This window comes from Panthera tigris, chromosome B4, assembly GCF_018350195.1.
Source record: "Panthera tigris isolate Pti1 chromosome B4, P.tigris_Pti1_mat1.1, whole genome shotgun sequence".
Lineage (NCBI taxonomy): Eukaryota > Metazoa > Chordata > Mammalia > Carnivora > Felidae > Panthera > Panthera tigris.
Window position 1 is genome coordinate 122,652,438 of NC_056666.1, and position 20,147 is coordinate 122,672,584.

General features: G+C 46.2%; 1 protein-coding gene across 1 annotated transcript in view; it reads left to right on the plus strand.

Annotated features, from left to right (window-relative positions):
• STAB2 (stabilin 2) overlaps positions 1-20,147 on the plus strand; it is a 163,632-nt gene that overhangs the window by 120,584 nt on the left and 22,901 nt on the right. Inside the window, exons 45-57 of the mRNA XM_042993052.1 lie at positions 2,099-2,218; positions 3,137-3,184; positions 4,319-4,402; positions 5,672-5,818; positions 6,624-6,764; positions 7,762-7,821; positions 10,078-10,254; positions 11,606-11,695; positions 13,640-13,786; positions 15,190-15,246; positions 16,425-16,551; positions 18,095-18,244; positions 19,983-20,087. Coding sequence (XP_042848986.1) covers positions 2,099-2,218; positions 3,137-3,184; positions 4,319-4,402; positions 5,672-5,818; positions 6,624-6,764; positions 7,762-7,821; positions 10,078-10,254; positions 11,606-11,695; positions 13,640-13,786; positions 15,190-15,246; positions 16,425-16,551; positions 18,095-18,244; positions 19,983-20,087 — 1,453 coding nt within the window. The remainder of the gene's footprint in view (positions 1-2,098; positions 2,219-3,136; positions 3,185-4,318; positions 4,403-5,671; positions 5,819-6,623; positions 6,765-7,761; positions 7,822-10,077; positions 10,255-11,605; positions 11,696-13,639; positions 13,787-15,189; positions 15,247-16,424; positions 16,552-18,094; positions 18,245-19,982; positions 20,088-20,147) is intronic.

A 20,147-nucleotide genomic window follows, 5' to 3' on the forward strand; every position in this document is an offset into this window, starting at 1 on the left:
AGACGGCTTGCATTTCTACATATCCAGTAGGAAACCTCTCACAGCAGCTCCCCGGTTCCCAGGCACCATTTTAGGCACTGGGAATTCATCAGTGACCAAGCAGTGAAGTCTCTTCCCTTAAAGAGTTTACACTGAGGGGGAAGAGACAGACACCTCGTGTGCAAATGACTAGTCAGACCGTCAGTTGTTAGTTCATTTGTTAAGTAAGGAAAGTAGGGTTGGTGACCAGGTGCAGGCAGGTGGTGAACGTCAGGGAGGGAAGGTGGGGTGTCTGCGTCTCCATGAGGTATGAGGTGAGCCCATCAGCTAAGAGTGAGGGGCAGTGGTTGAGAGTTGGAGGGAGGAGTGAAGGTGTGAACTGTCTTCCCCAGAGAGAGAAAAGTTGCTCTCTGGATGAGCACCGATGTGATAGCTCTGAAGGCAGGTGCGGACATCACACATGTGTGACTTTGTCCCGCAGTGCCCCCCGAGTCAGGGCCGGCCCAGAGGCAGTGGTTTACCAAGCCGTTGTGTCAGCCGCTGTGCCGGCACAAAGCTAGGAGCAGGGGCCAACTGCACCGGGCAGGTGGGTGAGAGAGAAGCAGCTGGAAGGAGGGGAGGCCCCTGTGGGTCAAAGGAGGCTGGAGCTGCAGCATTAGAAGAGGGGAGTTGAGTTGATGAAAGCTGGTGGTCAGAGAGAGCAGGATGCTTGAAGGAGAGCCTTGGGAGGGGTCCACTTTAATGTGGAGACGAAGCCAAGGGTGGCCAAGGGGTGGTGGCAGACGCAGGGTGCAGACGGAGGCCACTGACAGAGACGTTCACGCCACCAAGCATGGCCACGGGTGTGGAGGGAAAGCTGGTGATCCAGGCGCCACCGCCAGGACCAAAGAAACGGGCCATCGTGGATTCCGTGTGTTCTCAGGGAGCTGGGGTCTGTGAAGGATGAGGCAGTAGAAGTAGTTTGGAAGCTCAGTAGGAAAGACACTACCCCAGCCCCAGGCCACGAAAACAGCTTTGCTTGAGGGGTGCGGGGGAGCAGCGTTTGCGGGAGACAGACACGTCTTCGGTAAGAGGCGGAGAGAGTTTTCTGGAGACTGCTGGGAGTTTGTTAATGGTGGTGAGTTTCAGAAGGCACCAGGAAGGGTTTGTGAGGGCAGGAAGGGGTGGGTGTGGGGTCAGATCAGCAAGGAAGGGAATGTCCGTGAGGTAAGAGGGAACCTAGAGCGTGTAGACTTGTTGACAGAGAGAAGCAGGAAAGTGGCACAAGAGGGGGTTTGTCTTGGTGCTCTTACAGCAGGCCGGGTATCGGGACGGTAAAATCCAGGGTAGATCCAGGGCCCTTAAGAGACGGCAACTGGTCTTGAAGAGCTCACTGAGCTGTGTCAGCTTGAGGCAGGAATCTGGGACAGACAGGAAGTCCCTCCTGGGCCCAAATATCATGCTCCACTAAGGCTCTGGGAACAAGCATTAGAGGGAAGGAAGATTTTATAGCCGACCGTTAAGTCTGTTGACCTCCTTCTTTGCTCAACCCCATCGGGGTTCTTTTTCCTAAGCTCACATTCTTTCCCCACTTAGAAACTGCTTAGGCTGCAGACTCCTTCTTGGTGTTCCTATGGATGTTGGCTTTGAATTGAACTTTGCTTTGTTTCCATTTTTAGGTCTCTGTCCCATCTTCCACAGTTTTTAAGCTCTTTGTGGACAAGGACAGTGTGTTCTATCTCTTTTATACCAACTGCCTTCTAGCTGATGACTATTACCTGGCCATTATGAGATCAGGATTTAAGCCTAAAGCTGGGAACTGTCGGGCAAGATTGGTCCCTTTCTAGTCAACCTCCATGTGCTGAGAAAGTTTCCATTTGGCACCTCTGGGCTTGTCCGTTTACAGCTGGAGATCTGCTCGGTTGGACTCGCCCTCTTGGGATACGTGGCTGGGTGAATACATGGCTCTTACTATAGGGAGTTAATAGGCAAGTTCAGGAGAAGGGCAATAATGCAAACCAGTCAGTTAGAAGGTGGGTACAAAAATACATTTCAGTACAGAATTGCTTTGTGAATATTGGCAGACCTGGCAAGCGAACCGGGCTGACTCTTACCCCCCACCCCTTGGAAATTTTACCAGAAAAATGGCGGATGTAGTGAATTTGCCATCTGCAATCACACTGGACAAGGAGAAAGGACATGTAATTGCAAGCCAAACTACATCGGGGATGGGATCACCTGCCGCGGCAACATCTATCAGGTAACGAAAGGCCTGTTTCCATAGAGCGAACCCGACTTGCCTCGCTGTGCTAGGAATCCAGGTCCCTAAGGGCTGTGCAAGAGTTTTGTAACTTGTAAAGCTCTACAAAGATGGGAAAGCCTGCTTTTATATAAATTGGCAATGGAAAGAGATTGTATCTACCCATGAAAATCCTCACATCGATGAGTTCTGGAGTCAGAAGCACCTGGGTATGAATTCAACTCTGTCAATCAGTAATGAGACATTAGGCAATTACATTACCTCCCTATGCATCGGCTTTCTAATTTGTAAGAAAAAAAATTCTAATGGTACCAACCCCATTGGGTTGTTAGCCAATGTAATGTACGTAACACGCATGGAGCACACAGAAACTCAAAGGCATTACCTTGATGTGGGTGCCGTTGGAACATATGTGTGTGTGCACACCCACAGGCATCTGTACTGGCCATAGCGGATGAGGAGCAATGATACTTGTAGATTTCTACCCCTTTATAAGGTGAACATTCTGTTATTTGGCTTAAAGAGGGACTAGAGCATTCTGGCTAATCAAATATGCTTGTTAATGGAGGAATTAAGTCTTCCATAAACCTATAATTGGTTGGGTTTTTTTTTAATATTTGAACTTTAAAAAGTGCTTCTAAACCTTAACTGCTTTTGGAAATGGCTAGACCTTTCTTTGATAAACCAGATGGTGACTCCAGCAAGGTTTTGGAACTCACAGCATGTTCCCATAGTCGTTCTGAACATCGGTGGGAAGCCTGTAGGTGGGGCTTGAAAAAGAAGACCCATGAGGGCAGATTTCCAGCTGAAAGTGTGGTAAAGACTCTCAAACTTACAGAAATTGTCCTGCGACAACCTTGAATTGATCTTGCGTGGAACCCAAGACATGAAGTGACCCTCCTCTATCTTTGTTTCCAGGAGCTTCCCAAGAACCCAAAAACATCCCAGTACTTCTTCCAGCTGCTGGTAAGAACATGTGTGTCTGTCTGTAGCTGTAGGAGTTGGGTCTCCAGCCAGATACAGAGAAACTGTAGCCTCTGGAGTCAGTGAAGGGAGAAGAAAGTCTGGGAACGTGGGTTTCTGGCCCATTCTACATAGAAGAATGCACTGCATGCAAAAACTGCCATCACACCAGAGGAAAGAAGCATTCCTGGGGCAATTGGTTAACTCTGGGTGAAAATATTAAGTTAGGTCTTTATGCACATCATACATTGGGATAAGTTCCAGATATATTGAAAAATAAAAGATAAAAATATAAACGAATAAGGGGCACCCGGGTAGCTCAGTCAGTTAGGTGTCCGACTCTTGATTTCAGCTCAGGTCATGATCTTGCCCTGCGTCGGATTCCGCACTGACAGTGCAGAGCCTGCTTGGGATTCTCTCTCCCACTCTCTCTGCCCCTCCCCCACTCTCTCAAAAATAAATAAACTTTAAAAAATATATCTAAATGAATACAATCATAAAACCTAGAAGAAAATACAGCTAACCAGAGGCTCTTAACATTGGCAAGAAGGCAATTAGCATAGCTAAACCAATCATCTTATAATCAATTATCCCAATTATGTAAAATATTTGCATGTAGAAGAGACATTGGAAAAAAATACCTAAAAATAATAGGTTGCATCTAGGCAGTGGGGCTATGGCTAGTTATTTCCTTCTTCATGCTATATTTTCAAATCTTTAATACAATAAGCATATTTTTTTTTTCCGAGAGAGAGAGAGTGAGCACAAGTTGGGGAGAGGGGCAGCGGAGAAGAGAGAGAGAAAACCTCAAGCAGGCTCCACACTCTGTGCAGAGCCCAACCTGGGGTTCGATCCCACAACCCCAGGACCATGACCTGAGCCAAAATCAAGAATTGGAGGCTCCACTGACTGAGCCACCCAGAAACCCCCACATATGTTATTTTTATAACCAGATAAAAATAAACATTATTTCAATGACAAAGACTACGAATGAATTTGAATCTGAGACTAAATAAAACACAGATCTCCAGATTCAGTTTTCACTCCCCTCTGTCACCACTGACTTTCTGTATTTGTTTGAAACTGTACATATGTTAATTAGGTACCTGCCATGTGGCCCCACCTTCCTTCCCACAGGAACATTCTGTGCGAGATCTGAGCGGTCCGGGCCCTTTCACTGTCTTTGCACCTTTATCTGCAGCTTTTGATGAGGAACCTCGGGTAAGCATGAAGCTCTAGGCAAGCCGAAGAGGTGTGGAACAGGAACCCAGTCTTTGGGTGTCACTCTGGAATCAATGCTGGAGACATTTCTGGGCAGGAGATTTAGGATTAGCTAGAGCAGATCAGCGATGAAAGGGGCTGCCTGTCAACTTAGGGACCTCCTATCAAAAGAAAGCATTTAAGTGGATTTAGGGTAACCAATGGCCAGAGGCCCTCTGAAAAACATTCCTGAATCAGGTAGGAAGCTAGAAAAGATCAACAACTTTTAAATGATCCAAACCTTCCATAGACATAAATAAATAAACAAATAAACAAACAAACATAAAAAAAAACACAAAAGAAAACAAGAAGAACAAGAATGCTGGGTAAAAGCTTTTAAATAAGTCTTTTTTTTCTTGCAGACCTTATCAGAGCCTTTACTATTCTAACATTCACTGGGACTCTTCATGCAGGATTACCCATTAACATATAATACTGTAGCAAACATTTATGGAGTGTGCCAGACACTGTTTCTAGTATCTGACCTAGATTCATTCATTTAGTGTTCATGACAACCCTGTCATGGAGTGCTATCATCCCCATTTTTACAGTCAAGGACATTGACAGAAGTAAATTTCCCAAGGCCACACGACTAGCAAGTGGCGGAGTAAGGATGGAAACATGACTCCAAACTGTGCATTCTTCTCTACACACAAAAACAGAGGCACAAAAATACTTCTGGAAAGTTTTTGACATTTGATTGTTTTCCTCTAAAACAGCATCAAAAGAGATACCATGAAGCAATTGAAGCGATGAGAACCTTGTGGGCTTATTACACTGACTTAATGGCTAATATTGTTTGTGCTTTGATTTACAATGGAAAAGCATTGTGATCTTTTCCACACTAAAGGAAATCTGGCCCAGGTACCTCTCCAAGAGGCACAGGTGCGGTGCAGCTTTGCCCAGCATTTTTCACAAGAAAAGTCTTTTTGCAAGTAGCATCTCACAGGACTTGGGGTCCTTGCCGCATGCATTGAGAGATGCTGGACCAGAGGAACTCCAAGCTCCCTTCCACTCATTCTAAGAGTCCATATCGGAAGCAGGGAAGAAGGGAGGGCCACTTTCTCCCTCTTGTCTGAACAGCCTGTACCCTGTAAACCTGACCACGAGCCACCCCTGACTGCCTCCTTCCCAGTGCAAGTTGGGGGAGAGTCCCTGGGGAGAGCATGGAGGAGGGGAGGGCATGGAGGGGGCCAGCAAAGGCTGGAACCCTCCCATCTTCTGTTACAGATTAAAGACTGGGACAAACAGGGCCTCATGCCCCAGGTTCTTCGTTATCATGTGATCGCCTGCCACCAACTGCTTCTAGAAAACCTGAAATTGACCCCAAATGCTACCTCTCTCCAAGGGGAGTCAATCGTCATCTCCGTCTCTCAGGTAAGAGAGGCCACCTCGGGAAGAGGACCATCTTTCTTAGGCCCTCTCTCTTCTCTTCTTTAGACTAATACCAGTAATAATAGTAATAACAACAACAACTAAGACATGTTGAGTGATTGCTATATGCCACGTAGTATTCTAAATATTTGATGTGTACTAACTTTTTTAATCCTCCAAAGAATCCCATGATGTAGATACTATTCTTCCCCCAATTTATGAAGTAGGAAACGGAGCTCAGAGAAGTTAAATGACTTGTCCAAGGTCACATAGCATGTAAATATTAGAGCTGGAATTGAAACTCGTAAGCAAAACAGCTCAAGCGGTCATCAGAACGGCTTTGGGTTAGAAGCTGGAGGGGGTGAACACTTTTGACCGGAGCCACCTGACCATGCTGGCCCCCTCGCCCCCCGCAACAGAGGAACTAGTGGTGACTGTAGAATCCATTGCAAAGGGAAGTAAGTTGTGGTGGAGGCAGAAGGTGGTACAGACAACACAAGTGATGTACTTGTTACTTCATATTTGAGAATCATAGCGAAATGACCACTGTGGTTGGTTCTTTGCTATTAACTCCTCCAGGTGAAAATTACAGTCTTGTCTCAGTTTTCCTTTTATAATCATAACAAAGAAACGTGCTCAAGGAACTTAGATCTTCAGATTTTGCCCACAGCCCTACTTAAATGTTCACTTTCATGATGACTTAGTAGCATGTTGGTAAAGCATTCTGGAAGAAATGACTTTGTCCATTTCTGTTTGTGCTCATTTCTTTTTTTTTTTTTTTTCTCTCTCTCTTCTTGGTTAATTTCAGGACACGGTGTATATAAATAATAAGGCTAAGATCATATCCAGTGATCTCATCAATACCAATGGCATCATCCACATCATAGACAAATTGCTGTCTCCCCAAAACTTGCTTGTCACCCCCAAAGATGCCTCTGGAAGGATCCTGGTGGGTTCATTATCATACTCTCAGCCCAGAGTGACTCATAATACTCAAAATGTATTTTCACAATTCTGATTTTGAGGCATCTTAATTTTGCTGCTTCAGTCTCAAGCTACTAGGAAAAGCCTAGTGAATATTATTCTAGTAAGAAGTAAATAGGTAAAAGCCTAATTTAAAGAGATAAATGGATTTTATAAGTTTTACTTTAGTTTCCACATGGACAGATGGTCTTGCATAGATTTGGAAGATGGAGAAATTACATAGATGGATGAGATAGATGATAGGTAGATAGATAGATAGATAGATAGATAAGTAGATAGATGATAGATATCACTCAAAGCAAACCTGGAGTAAAACTCATTTTCAATTGAAAGAAAAGACAAATTTGAATTTGATTGTTATTTATTAGCATCGGCCGGGGTTTTTCATTGCAGACCACAGAACCCACTATACCTAACTTAAACAAAAAGGAGATTCTTAAGATACTAAGTTTAACAGCAAATCTCTTGGAAAGCCAGAGAGTCTAATTCAGAAGCTACATAGCTGGGAACAAAGGGGTCCAGGGATACCTGCCAGGGGAAGGCACGTGACTTTCCTGCGGGACTGCTCTGACCTGTCTCCAGCCTCATCCCCTACAACCTCCAAGTCCGAACACCAGATGCCTCCACCCTTGTGCTGGTCAGAATCTCCTGCTAGCGGTCACCTCCGTCTCTTGTCGTTTCCTTCCACCGATAATCCTTGTAAAAACTCTTCTGTTTGGTGGATCCTATGTCACACACGGGGCTGGAGCTGCAAGGCAGTCTGGGAAAATGTCACGCATGGTCCCCCATCCGCTGGACTGCGGAAAGGCGTGGGTATGTCAGAGCCGGAGTGGGTGCTGACGAGCCAATCTGCAGTACCTCTCACGTTATCTTACCCTGATTTCATTCAGCTGAACTTTTGTTAACGTGCTTGGTGAACTGTATGAAGAAAGGTATTATTCCTCTTCTTATTGCCTTTGCAGCAAAATCTTACAACAGTGGCAATAAACCACGGCTACACCAAATTTCACAACCTACTACAGGTAAAAACCCAGGGGATTACCTGCCTAAGGAGGTTTCTTTTTTGAAGGGTTTTGTTTGTTTGGATTTTTGGGGGGAGGGGGTTGTTTTGTCGTTAGTGTTTTGTTTTATTCGGGGAGCAAGCCAGCCATTGTGGGAATCTGCATAGGAAAGTCCCGACTTCCAATAGAACAAAGTCATTCGCTGTCACTCCATTCCCAAAACAGCATTTGGTTTATTCAGCTATATAATGTACACCGGCCAAATTAGAAATTGATGTACCTGTGGCTGAAGCAAGGAAAAGGACTCAAGCATCACATCTTGCACTAGGGGCTTCACATCTGGAATTCTCACCTCCGTAATAGGGGCAGGCAAGCCGACGTGCAAATCTGGGAAATCTATGCCCCAAGGCATAGGTAGACATTGCATTTAAAACTACAGTGAAACCTTGGTTTGCGAGCACAATTCATTCCGGAAACATGCTTGTAATCCAAAGCACTTGTATGTCAAAGCGAATTTCCCCATAAGAAATCATGGAAACGCAGATGATTCGTTCCACAACCCAAAAACATTCATATAGAAATGATTACAATACTGTAATATGATACAAAAAGTAGAGAAAATACAAAATATAAAGACAAAGAAACAAATTAACCTGCACTGACCTTTGAAAACCTCCGTGGCTGGTGAGGGAGACCTGGGAGAGGAGGGTTATTGTGCAGGACGACTTTCACTATCACTGTCGATGTCACTATCTATTGGCTCAATGGAATCTTTTTCTGCATGGGGGCCACTGTATATGGTCGCATGGATGTTGACTACAGTCCAGTGTTAACAAACTCTTGCCGTGCACTGTATTTAATGGAACTGGCAATAAGGCAGCAGAGGAAAGGGTCTCTCTCTGTCTGCAGGCAGCCTGAGCTAGGAGGAAGCAAAGCATTCCTAAGCTTACTCTTGGATGGAAAAGCAAAGGCCTGTCTTTGGTGCTTTGAAGTGACAAAAAATATACTAGTGCCAGTTGTGGGCACCTTCCAGTGTTCCGGAAAATCACTGATTTCTGCCAAACACCGTGGCCTGAGACCAAGCATCTGACCATGGGAGACGATCACTCACAATCCCACAGAGAGAGAGAGAGAGAGAGAGAGAGAGAGAGAGAGAGAGAGAGAGAGAATCATTGGCTTAGCTGTGATCATGTGATGTTTGGAGTCACGTATGAGTGATGCAAGACGTCACTCATTTATCAAGTAAAAATTTGTTAGAAACTTTAAGTGTTTCTGTGGAACACTCCTAGAACAGGTAATTTGCAATCCAAGGTTTTACTGTTTATCTTTCTGACTTCACTTTTCCCACAAACTGAGTAGAGAAACTTCTTGTCCAAAGATTTCAGAGGAGAATCAGTGAGGGACAGGGTCTTCCAAGGTCCCCTCTCCTCCTCATACCCTGAGAAGCCCCAGGAGGACTCTTAGAACCCAGACCCCCACCCCCACCCCCACCCCTACCCTTTTAGCATTGCCTACAAACTTCTGCATTGACCAGCAATTTCCAAAATAGCCTGGGGCTCACCCTCGGAGTTTTTCAGAAATGGAGATGTCAAGGTGTTCAAAATGAGACTCTCCAGGGATGTCAAAGGCAAGTATCTCTGCCTGCTCACCCAGCCCCAAAACCTCACAGTCACCCTCACACCTGGGTATCACGTCTGGTTGAACATAGGCTTTTAGAGAAAGTTAGCAAACCTCTCTGGGGGGCTCAGTAGGAAGGAATAATAAAACCTACTTCATAGGGTTATTGGAAAAATTACAAGGAAGAATATATATAATGCACCTGGGTTACAGAAGGTTCTCAAAAAGATTCCCCTCCCTTTGTCTAGCAATTTCTCTTCTGAGTCCATGTGATCTAGAAATCTCATACAGGAATATCTCAATATTGTGTCAGTTTCACTTTTTTAAATGAAATATGGGGAAATGCTAAGTGGCCCTTCCAGAAATTAAAATATTTGGGCAGCAGTAGCAAAAATCAAAAAAAGATATTTGTTACACATTATTTTTCTATTCACAAAAGCCCAGAATTGACTTTCTGTTTTGCTCCCTAAGAAAATGAGGGTCAGAATGGTTGGGGCGCCAGGCTGTCACCCTTGAACCAGCTGGAGTCCCGGGGAGCCCCGGGGCGGTCACGACAGGCCCCCCCCCCCCCCCCGCCCCTGGCTGGCTTCGGTCCTCAGAAGGATCCTGTGCCTTGTGGCTGGGCTTTGCCATGCATGCGCCCGACTCCCTGTGTTTCAGGACGTGGGCTTGCTGGGCATCATCACTGACCCCATCCACACTCCAGTCACTCTCTTCTGGCCCAGCGACCAAGCCCTGCAAGCCCTACCCCCTGAACAGAAGGATTTCCTGTTCAACCAAGACAACAAGGACAAGCTGAAGGAGTATCTGAAGTTCCACGTGATCCGAGATGCCAAGGTACTTTGTTAACATACAGACGTGAGTGCAGGGGTGCCCAAGGGGGATCAAAGCCAGGAATGGTCAATGTGTCTCCACCTCTGAGGTGCGAAGGACACCTGGGCATGCCCCCCCGCCCCTGGTGTCCTGCTCCTACTGGCCCCGTGGTTAATGGACCCCCGCAGTGCGCCAGGCCTCTTCTGTTTCTCCCACCTCCCATGATTTCCTTTCCAACTTGAATCAATACCCAGGAGCATCGTTTCCTCTCTCGTGCTGCAGGTCAACTCTCCTCGGCCCCACTTCACGTGCAAAATGGCTGTTGGTAACAGTTCCCAAGCTCCCAACTCATTCTCCCCCAGTTCCACAATTTCTAGGCAAAGGGCAGATTCCCCCAGACGCAACCACTCCTGAACGGATCTACCGTGACCGGGGAAGCAAGATCTTGTAGCCGCGTGGTAGCTCCTGCTGAAACCCTGTCACTCTGAGTCCTCAACCAGGACCCATGTCTCTCTCCAGGACTGAGTCTGCCTAATCCAAGAATGCCAAGCACCCTAACTTTGGTTCATTCATAGGGCCTGTATTAGCGTCTTAGGGCTGCATAGCAAATAACCACGAACTGGGTGGCTTGAAACAACAGAAATGTATCCCTCAGACTTCTGGAGGCTGGAAGTCTGAAATCAAGGTGCTGACAAGGTTGTTCCTTCTGGAGGTTCTGAGGGAGAATCTGTTCCATGTTTCTCTCCTAGTTTCCGGTGGTTGCCAGAAATCCTTGCCATTCCTTGGCTTGTAGATGATGCACCTCTCTAAGCTCTGCCCCTCTGGTCACATGGCTGTCCTCTCCCTGTGTCTTTGTGTCCACATACAATTCTCCTTTTCTCTTTTCTTCTTATGAGGACACCAGTCATACTGGATTAAGGGCCCACTCTACTCCAGTGTGGCCTCATCTTAACTAATTATACGTGCAATGACCTTATTTCCAAGTAAAGTCACATTCTGAGGTAATGGGGGTCAGTGTATCTTCAACTAAACTTTTCCGGGGTCACAGCTCAACCCCTAACAGCACCCTATGCCATTTCCCTGACCCGCCGATCCTGTCACTGGCTTCATACACCAACACAGCATCTGCCCTGGACTCCCAAGCATGGAAGAGGTGTGGAAGGGGGATTGAAGCTAGCCCAGCAGGGGGACACTTTCCCTACAGACAGAATTTCCAACTTCTAGACAGCCCATGATTATGCTTCCTTTTGATTCTATCGGCAGTCATTTTAAAGCTGGAAAAACCTGTGGCCAGATTTGGTTGGTTGGCAAAGCTCCTCTGGGTGCTCCTTCAGCCAAAATTTGGGGTATTAATGTGGTACCATCACTCTTACAGATTTTAGCGGTGGATCTCCCCAGATCTGCTGCCTGGACGACCCTGCAAGGCTCTGAGTTGGGCGTGAAGTGCGGCACTGGCCGTGACATTGTGAGTATTAACAGCTTTCCCCAACCACTACCTCTTCAAGAAAATATTCGTTTTTTTCCTCCATTGACAGCAAGCCCTTTTCTCTGGCTGCCTTCGGGGGTCTTACCCTGAGAGTAAGTATTTAGCTGTGAAAAACCTGATAAATCCTGGCCAGCGTAAGTCCTGGTAGCAGGTGTCAGGGGCCCCCCCTTACACTTGCAGAGAGTGGCTTTGGGTTGGTTTGTTTTTGTTTTGTTTTGACAAGGATAGTATACTGTCATTCCTTTCCCTTCCTTCCCAGCCCCACTGTGGCCTCACCTCTAGCCCCTTGTTGGCAGGGGGAGCCAGCTCTGGGTTCCATCTACCTAGATCAGCCAACAGAGAGAAAGTTTGCAGTTTTCACCTTCCTTGGCTAGTTTCTGAGCAATATTGCCTCCCTGTAATTCCACATAATGAATGGGTGTGATAGGATAATATTAGCTACATCCTATATCCTGCATATAATGGGGAATCCAACATGACAGTGACTTAAATACATAAGGACTTGTGTCTTTTTTAAGAGAAATCTGGAGGCAGCCAATCCAGAGCTAATATGATGGCTCATTGGCGGAGCTCCTTCTGTTTTTCTGCTCCGCAGCGCATTTCCAACCTCAGTGTCACCTCAAGGTTCATCGTGGCTGCTGGAGCTCTAACCATCATGTCCACTCTCCAGGCAGCACAAAGGAGGAAGGACAAAAGGGATGCAGCTCCCAGCTGAGTTGATTCCCTTCAAGGAGCCTTATTAGAAGGGCCATACAACATTCTGTTTATATCTGATGACCAACCTATCAAAGAAGTATAATAAGAATATCCAGTGCTCATTCTGGGTGCTAATATAGCTTTCAGTGCATTTTGCAATGTATCATTTAGTGTGATCTTTGTAACAACCCTGTGCAATGAAATCATTAATCCTATTGACCTGGTGAAAACAAACCTCAGAGTAGTTGGGTAACTTGTTCACAGTCACGCAGTACATAAGTGGAAGTGGGGGGATTTAATCACAGTTTTCCACTCTTCTTTCCACTGAATCACGCTGTGTCCATCCCATCAGTAGATGCTGAGATTTATCTTTTTTTTTTTTTTTTTTTTTTTTTTTTTTTTTGCCAAAGAACTACCTAAAAGCATTTTTCTTCCTTAGAATATAGCTTCCTTGGGGAAGCTATATTCAACAATTTCCTAGCTGGGTGAACTTAAGGAAGAAAGCCCTGGAATTGTTGCAAGCAAAGCACAATAATGTATCTAAAGCACTATTTAGACAATGCCCAGGACATGGAAAAAGAAGTTATTGGCATCATTATAGAGCTAAAGCCATTGCTTGTATCTTCTGAAAAAAAGGTTGTGCCCGCACTTTGCTGGCAGCTAGCATTAAGTAAAAACAAACTGCACTATTGCGCATAAAGTGGCCACGTTACCTAAGTTTATCCTGAACCACAGGCAGGTCATGCCTGCTCCACCCCAACACCCTGGCTGCCCCTGTTTCTACTTTGGTGGAGGCAGTGTTACAGAGTAGCCAAGAGTGTAGGCTCGGAGGCTGACTGCTTAGGTAGGAACGCCCACACCACCACTTGCTGGCTGTCTGACCTTGGGCAAGTTATTGAACCTCTGGCTGCCTCGCTTTTCTCATCTGTAAACAGGGATACTCTAGGGTTGCTGTGAGGGTTAGAAGAATTTGAACAGGTAAAGCACACAGAATATTACTCGGCACATAGTACATGCTGAGTGTTTGACACATATATGCATATATACCATATATATATATATATTTATATATAACATACACACACACACACACACACACACATATACATACATATTTAGTTCTTTCTGAGCCTTGCAAATGCTGACCACTTGATATAACCTAGGTAGAAGAGAAGTCTGAGAAAGATTGTTGACTGTTCTCTTTTTCCCTCTCTCCCTCCCTCGCAGGGCGAGCTCTTCCTGAATGACCAAACATGCAGAATTGTACAACGGGAACTCTTGTTTGACCTGGGTGTGGCCTACGGCATTGACTGTCTACTGATTGATCCCACCCTGGGGGGCCACTGTGACACTTTTGCCGCATACAATTTTTCGGTCAGTCCTAAAATCAGTGCTATAGTAGGAGACACTTGGGGTTCGGCCCTCGTGATCTATCATGGACTCTGCCATGAAACCACGGAGGGTTGGTCCTCAAGGAAGCCCAGGACCCATGAGATCTGAGGGCCAAATGATGGTGCTCTTGAGAGCCAGAATCAATAGGCATCTACGTGGCTCTATCCAGGCCTTGCACATTCCCATTTATCCACCAACCTACCCATCCATCCATTCCCTTGTCATTAAGGAAATAGTTGTGGGGTACCAACTGGGTTCCAGTTATTCTGCAACAAGCTATTCATTGTCAAACCCACCTATCCAGTCATTCACGTATTCATTCAACAAACTTTTTTTTTTTTTTTTTTGCGATTCTGCCAGATGAGACCATATAAAATTGCCCTATTTATAGGGTCTGACTACAAAAAATGGCAACTTCATATGGTTCAACTTAGTATTATATTATTCAACCTAGGTTGAACCATTTTTGTTCAAAAAATTTCCATTTTCACAAAAAGTTGCCATTTTTGTGCCACACCTCCATTTATTTTATTCATTCATTCTTTTAACAGTGGTGATTCAATCTCTATCCTGGGCCCTGGTTGTAGGAGGCATTTTAAGATTTTACACTCATTCATCCATCATGTATCATTTATGGAGTACTACATCTGAGCCAGCCATTTGGCTCAATGCTGATGTTACTCCTAAAATAACCCAATAACAGGAGTTGCTGGTTAACAACTCTATGATGTAGATTTGGGAACTGAGTCTCAAAGAGGTGAAGTGTCCTATGTGGCAAAGTCTGTGACCGGTTGGCTTTGGTACCTGGCAACTTGTAGGGATTCAATAAATATCCCAAATTATTCAGGCACCAGTCTGATACCAAAGTAGGCGATGAAAACCCAGCTGCCCTTTCTGCTGTAGGGGTTGTGGCCTTCCTAACTTCCCAAAGTATATTCGCACACATTTTTGCAGTTAATATTTTCCGTCCCCGATCCCCTGAAGATCAGACAGCAAGAATCATTCTATTTTGTAGATCAGAAACCTAAGGATCGAAATGCGTGACTGGCCGAAAGTATCACACCTAGTTTATAATGAAAGTGGTGTTTGTGTGCATGCTTCCGGGGCCAGTCTACCAGATGCCTGTATGGCAGCGCCCTGGGCCAGCTCTGTCTAGCAGGGAACTTTTCACCTCAAAGAAATAAGCCAAGGAGCCGAGGGCCAAGACAGACCTTCAGAATTCTCCATGGCAAACTGGCAGTGTGTTTGCTTTTGCATTCTTGACCACAGCCAGAATCTTAATCAAGATTAAGTTCTTCATCGACCCATCAAAATATTAACCAGGGGCATATCCTTGTGTTTACCAATATTCTTGATGTTTAAGCGTTTCTTTTCTTGCATACTAGGGAGATTGTTGGAGTTGTGACAATACCCCCAGCTGCCCGAGGTGGAGTAAATCAAAGGTAATTACGAATGCAGTGACAACGTTTGGAGAGCAGTATGTTTGTTCCATGATTAGACCCCAATCTTCTGGGAGGCGTGAGTAAGTGTGCGTGTGTGTGCATCTCTGGGTATGTTGCATAACTGTAATTTACAACATTCTTTTCGCAACCAGGCATTCTTAGCCTAGCTGAGATGAACATTCTTAGCCCAGGCAACTTTTCAACCCAGTACCTACCTTCTAGGAACTGTCTAGAAAAACCATGGGATTGTAGACTTAGAAGGGACTTTCCAAGATAATGATAGTTATAAAAATAATAGTTGCATTTTGAGTGCTATTCCTGTCCCTGGCTCTGTGTTGTTCCCTTTATTTATCCATTACCCCTATTCCCCCTTATAACATTCATAGGAAGCTATTACTACCTCCACATATGAAAAAAAAAAAAAAAAGAATCTCAGAGAGGGTAAGCAATTAGGCCAAGGCCACACAGCTAGTAAGGAGCAAAGCTAGGATAAGGGTCCAGAAAGCAATGCAAGAGTAATGGTTAAGCCAATGAAATTTGGAGTCCATGGCTATGGGATACAGTTTCAGTGGGCAATCTTTGGCAAGTTACATAATCTATATGGTTTTGCCTCCATAAAATGTAGCAAATAACAATTCTGTGTGTGGTTATTAGGAAAAGTAAAATTTTAAATGTGGGTACAGAGCCTGGCACATAGTAAGCACTCACTAAATATTGCTTTTATTTTATTTTATTTTTTTCACTTATTCCAAAGCCAATTTCTCTCTCCTCTACTGGTAAAACCCCTAACAAAAACACCCCCGCAAAACAAAATGTAACTCATCCCTTCCCTGCTGATGATTTGGGAGCCTTGCCACAGACCCCACGCATGATGGAAAGCTACCTCTACCCCACTCTCTTTCCAAGAAACCTCAAACTTCTGCAGCTCTAAGGGTCAACAAGTCCTTCCTCTTAAACCTGGGGAGAAATCTTTCTGTGGACTCTAGCTCTGCCCCCTCCCCCACCCATCTGCCTATCTATCCCCCTAAGCAAAGAATTCCTTTGTAAAGGGCTCGGGCCATTGAGTCCCATTTTCAATTTGGGCAGTACCCAGGTTCCTCCACTGGGGGCGGACTAGAGCCAAAGAGCCCAAGTCTGGGCGGTGGAAGGCGGAGGGTTGGATCACTTTCTTCCTCTAGGGAGTGAAGCAGAAGTGTCGATACTACCTGTCCTTGAGAGGGTACGTGGAAGGCTGCCGGGAGCAGTGCGTCATGGTGGTTCGGCTCCCCAGGTGCTGCAAGGGCTACTTCGGGCGAGACTGTCAGGGTGAGGGCGCCTCTTACCACCTCGGGATCCTGATTGTCCCATCACTGCGCGGCATTGTGAAAGCACAGACATTGCGGGGGGCGGGGTCGAATGCATGGCTCTTCATACCTCCTCTAAGAAAAGATCCAAAAGCAGTCATTCTAAAGAGCTGGGTAGCTTTCCTTCTCCTTTTTCCTTTTGTCATATTCTGTTTCTTACAGAGTTGAGACTCTACTGTGTGTAGATTGTCATCAGAAGACATTTTCCAGGCTGCTGGAAACCGCACATTTCATTTCTGAAGCTAGCCCATGATACTGATTAGCACATGAGTTTAAATGCATCGAGGAGAATTCTACCTTGGCACAGTGCTGTGCTGTGTGACCATGATGGTTCGGATGCCATTATACCTGTTATGGGGTGAACCTCCCTCTCTTACCTCGCCAGGAAAGGGCTCCTTGCCAAAGAACACTTTGGCCCATCCTGAAATCTCTACATAGACAGAACTTCTAGCCACTTATACATCAACAATAGCTGAATAACAAAAAGCCCTTCCCATCTGCCACACATTGTTTTAATTAAGCACATTTATTGAGTGCTACTTCCCATATATGGCAATACACTTAAACCTGGTGACAAGGGGCGCCTGGGGTGGCTTAGTCAGTTCAGCGTCCAACACTTGATTTCGGTTCAGGATCTCTTGAATCGTGAGATCAAGCCCCCCATCAGGCTCTGTGCTGTCAGAGCCTGCTTAGGATTCTCTCTCTCTCTCTCTCTCTCTCTCCTCTCTCTGCCCGTCCACTGCTCACACTCTCGCTCTCAAAATAAATAAACATTAAAAAAAAAAAAAAAGATTTAAACCTGGCAATGACTTCTAAGAAGTAGATGCCATCATTATGTCCATTTTACAGATGAGAAAATAGAGGCAGAGAGAGGATAAGCAGCAAGCCCAAGGTCCCACAGAGTGTCTCCCGAAGCCATGGTTTCAACCACCATGGATACTCCATTCACTGTGGTCCGGTTGAGAAAATCCTGGGCAGGGTGTACACGCAGTCACCCAGTGTCCGTCTACACTCCATCACTTAAGTGTGCGCTTTTCACAAAAACCAGTGTCACCCCTTCTACTTGTTCGGTGCCTTATGTTTTTTAAAGTACTCTCGGTTACAGGAACTTACTTGATCTTCAGTCACAATGTGATACAGATCAAGTGGGCACCGTGTCGTCACCATCATCACCATCTGGAGCTAAGAGAACTGAAGCTCAGACAAATTCAGCCCAGATCTACTCAAATCCAGAGCTCCTAACCCCTAAATACAGTGCCTGGTTCAGCATATCGCTCTGCCTCGGTAGAATGCTATCAGATACACTTAAATTCATGTTCCAGAGGCCACTGGCTTGCCCCAAATACCCATGACACTATGTGGGTGAGTCCCCGGGGCCACGGTCTTCCTGGGCCAGTGGATATCAGCCCCGCAGCTGAGGGCAGGTCAGCAGCACATTTACTAAGGTGCCGAGCGGTTCTGGGCCTGGGGAGGCTGTCGAGTCACTGCCGTTTCATTTCTTCCAGCCTGCCCTGGAGGAGCGGATGCCCCTTGTAATAACCGGGGGGTCTGCCTCGATCAGTACTCGGGCATAGGAGAGTGTAAATGCCACACCGGCTTCAACGGGACGGCGTGTGAGCTGTGCCTGCCCGGGAGATTCGGGCCTGACTGTCAGCGTACGTTCGTGGCTCCCACTCCCCCTGCCTGTTGTTCGGCCGCTGTGTTCCCTGTCCTCGTCCACGCCACCTGCCAGGCCCAGAAACATCCCTCTTCCCCTCTCTCCCCGTCCACCCACCTCCCATCTGCCTGCCTTCACGTGCTTTTCCCTCCCTGGATGTCTCCCAGTTTCCATCCATGGAAAGAGCCTCACCTCCAGAAGTGAAATCCACATCCCTGCAGCCATCATGACAAGCTGTGGCTGAACAACATTCATTCATTCATTCAACCAACATGAATTTAGAGTCCTTATTAATATTGGTAGCTAATGTTTCTAGAGCACCTCCTACGCACAAAGGCAGGTGTGTTTTACTGCTTAATCCTCACAACTACCCTTTGTGGTAGTACTGTTACGATCCCTACTTACCAGATGAGGAAACTGAGGCACAAAGAGGCCAAGTGACTTTCTCAGAAGCCTGGAATTGTCCTAAGTTGTAGGGATGCAGTGGTGTTGGAAGGGGGCCAAATTCCGGCTCTCAAGGAACGTACACTCAAAGGGAGGAAACAGATTAAAACTGCAGAAACAAAGATAGTTATAAAGATAGAAAAAGAAGCAGGTGATGGGGATGGAGAAGGAAAGGAGGCACTGTTTTAAAAGACATCTCACACCAGGAATATTTGAGGAGAAACCTCAAAGAGGTGAGGGGCCGGTGTAGGGACATCCAACAACAGCCCAGTCCAAAGGAATTTTCCGTCATGCTGGAAATGTTCTGTAGCTCTATTATCAGGAATGGAAGCCAGTAGCTATGTGTGGCCACCGAGCGCTCAAAATGTGTGACTAAGGAACTGATTTTTTTTTAATTTTAATTAATTTAAATTTAAATAGCCGCTTGTGGCAAGGGCTGCTGTATGGTATGGTGCAGACTAGAGGAATGGATTTCCTAGAAGAGAAATGAACAAACACAAAGGTCCTGAGGCAGAAGTGGGCCTGGCATGAAAGGAACAGCAAAGAAGCCAGGGTGGCTGAGCAGAGTGGGCAAAGAAGAGAAAGAGAGGAAGGAAATGAAATCTGAAGGTCACCAGCGGCCAGGTAACATAAGAGCTTCTCGGCCAGAGACAGCCCATAGAATAGACAACATCTCTTCTAAGTGAAGGACTGTGAGTGGTGGGGGGAGCGGTGAGGGGAAGAGGTTCATGAGCACATTGGAAGTGTTGCTTCCGCTGCCCTGAGAATATGCCGTAGGAGAGCAAGAGCAGAAGCAGGGCCGACACCAGGGAACTGAATGCAACAGTCTAGGTGGCCCGGTGGTGCCCTGGGCTGGGATGATCGTCCTCCATCAAGGTGGCAAGAAGGGGAAGAACTGATCCATACCTTGAGGATCTCACTGTCAATGGATTTCTCTGTGAGGAGGCCCCCGATGAGGTTCTCTCCCCCTTGTCTTCAGTTACAAACCCCATGACACCCTCTGCTTCTGTGCTTATAACACTCACCGTGTTTGTAATTACATGTTCAAAGCCAGTTACTCCTGGACTGTAAGCCCCTGAGAACAGGAACCTTATGTCTTCTGTTTCTCACTGTAACCTCATTGCCGAGTCATGTCTGTCCCATGATAGCCACCGAATATATTATTTGTGCAGCGTTTGAAGGAATGGTGCCCCCCACACGGACAGCACAGCCAACGGGTGGTCAGAGAGCTGGCCGATTGGATTTCAATGCCTGATCACTGATTACTGACCACGTTCCAATTTGCTTTACAGCCTGTGGCTGCTCAGACCACGGACAGTGTGATGATGGCACCTCGGGCTCCGGGCAGTGCCTGTGCAAAACAGGGTGGACGGGGCGCTTCTGCGACACTCAGACAGGTCTGTCATGGGAGTGGTCAGCTGGAGGCAGCACCGTGCTGCAGCGGCCCCTCTGAGAGC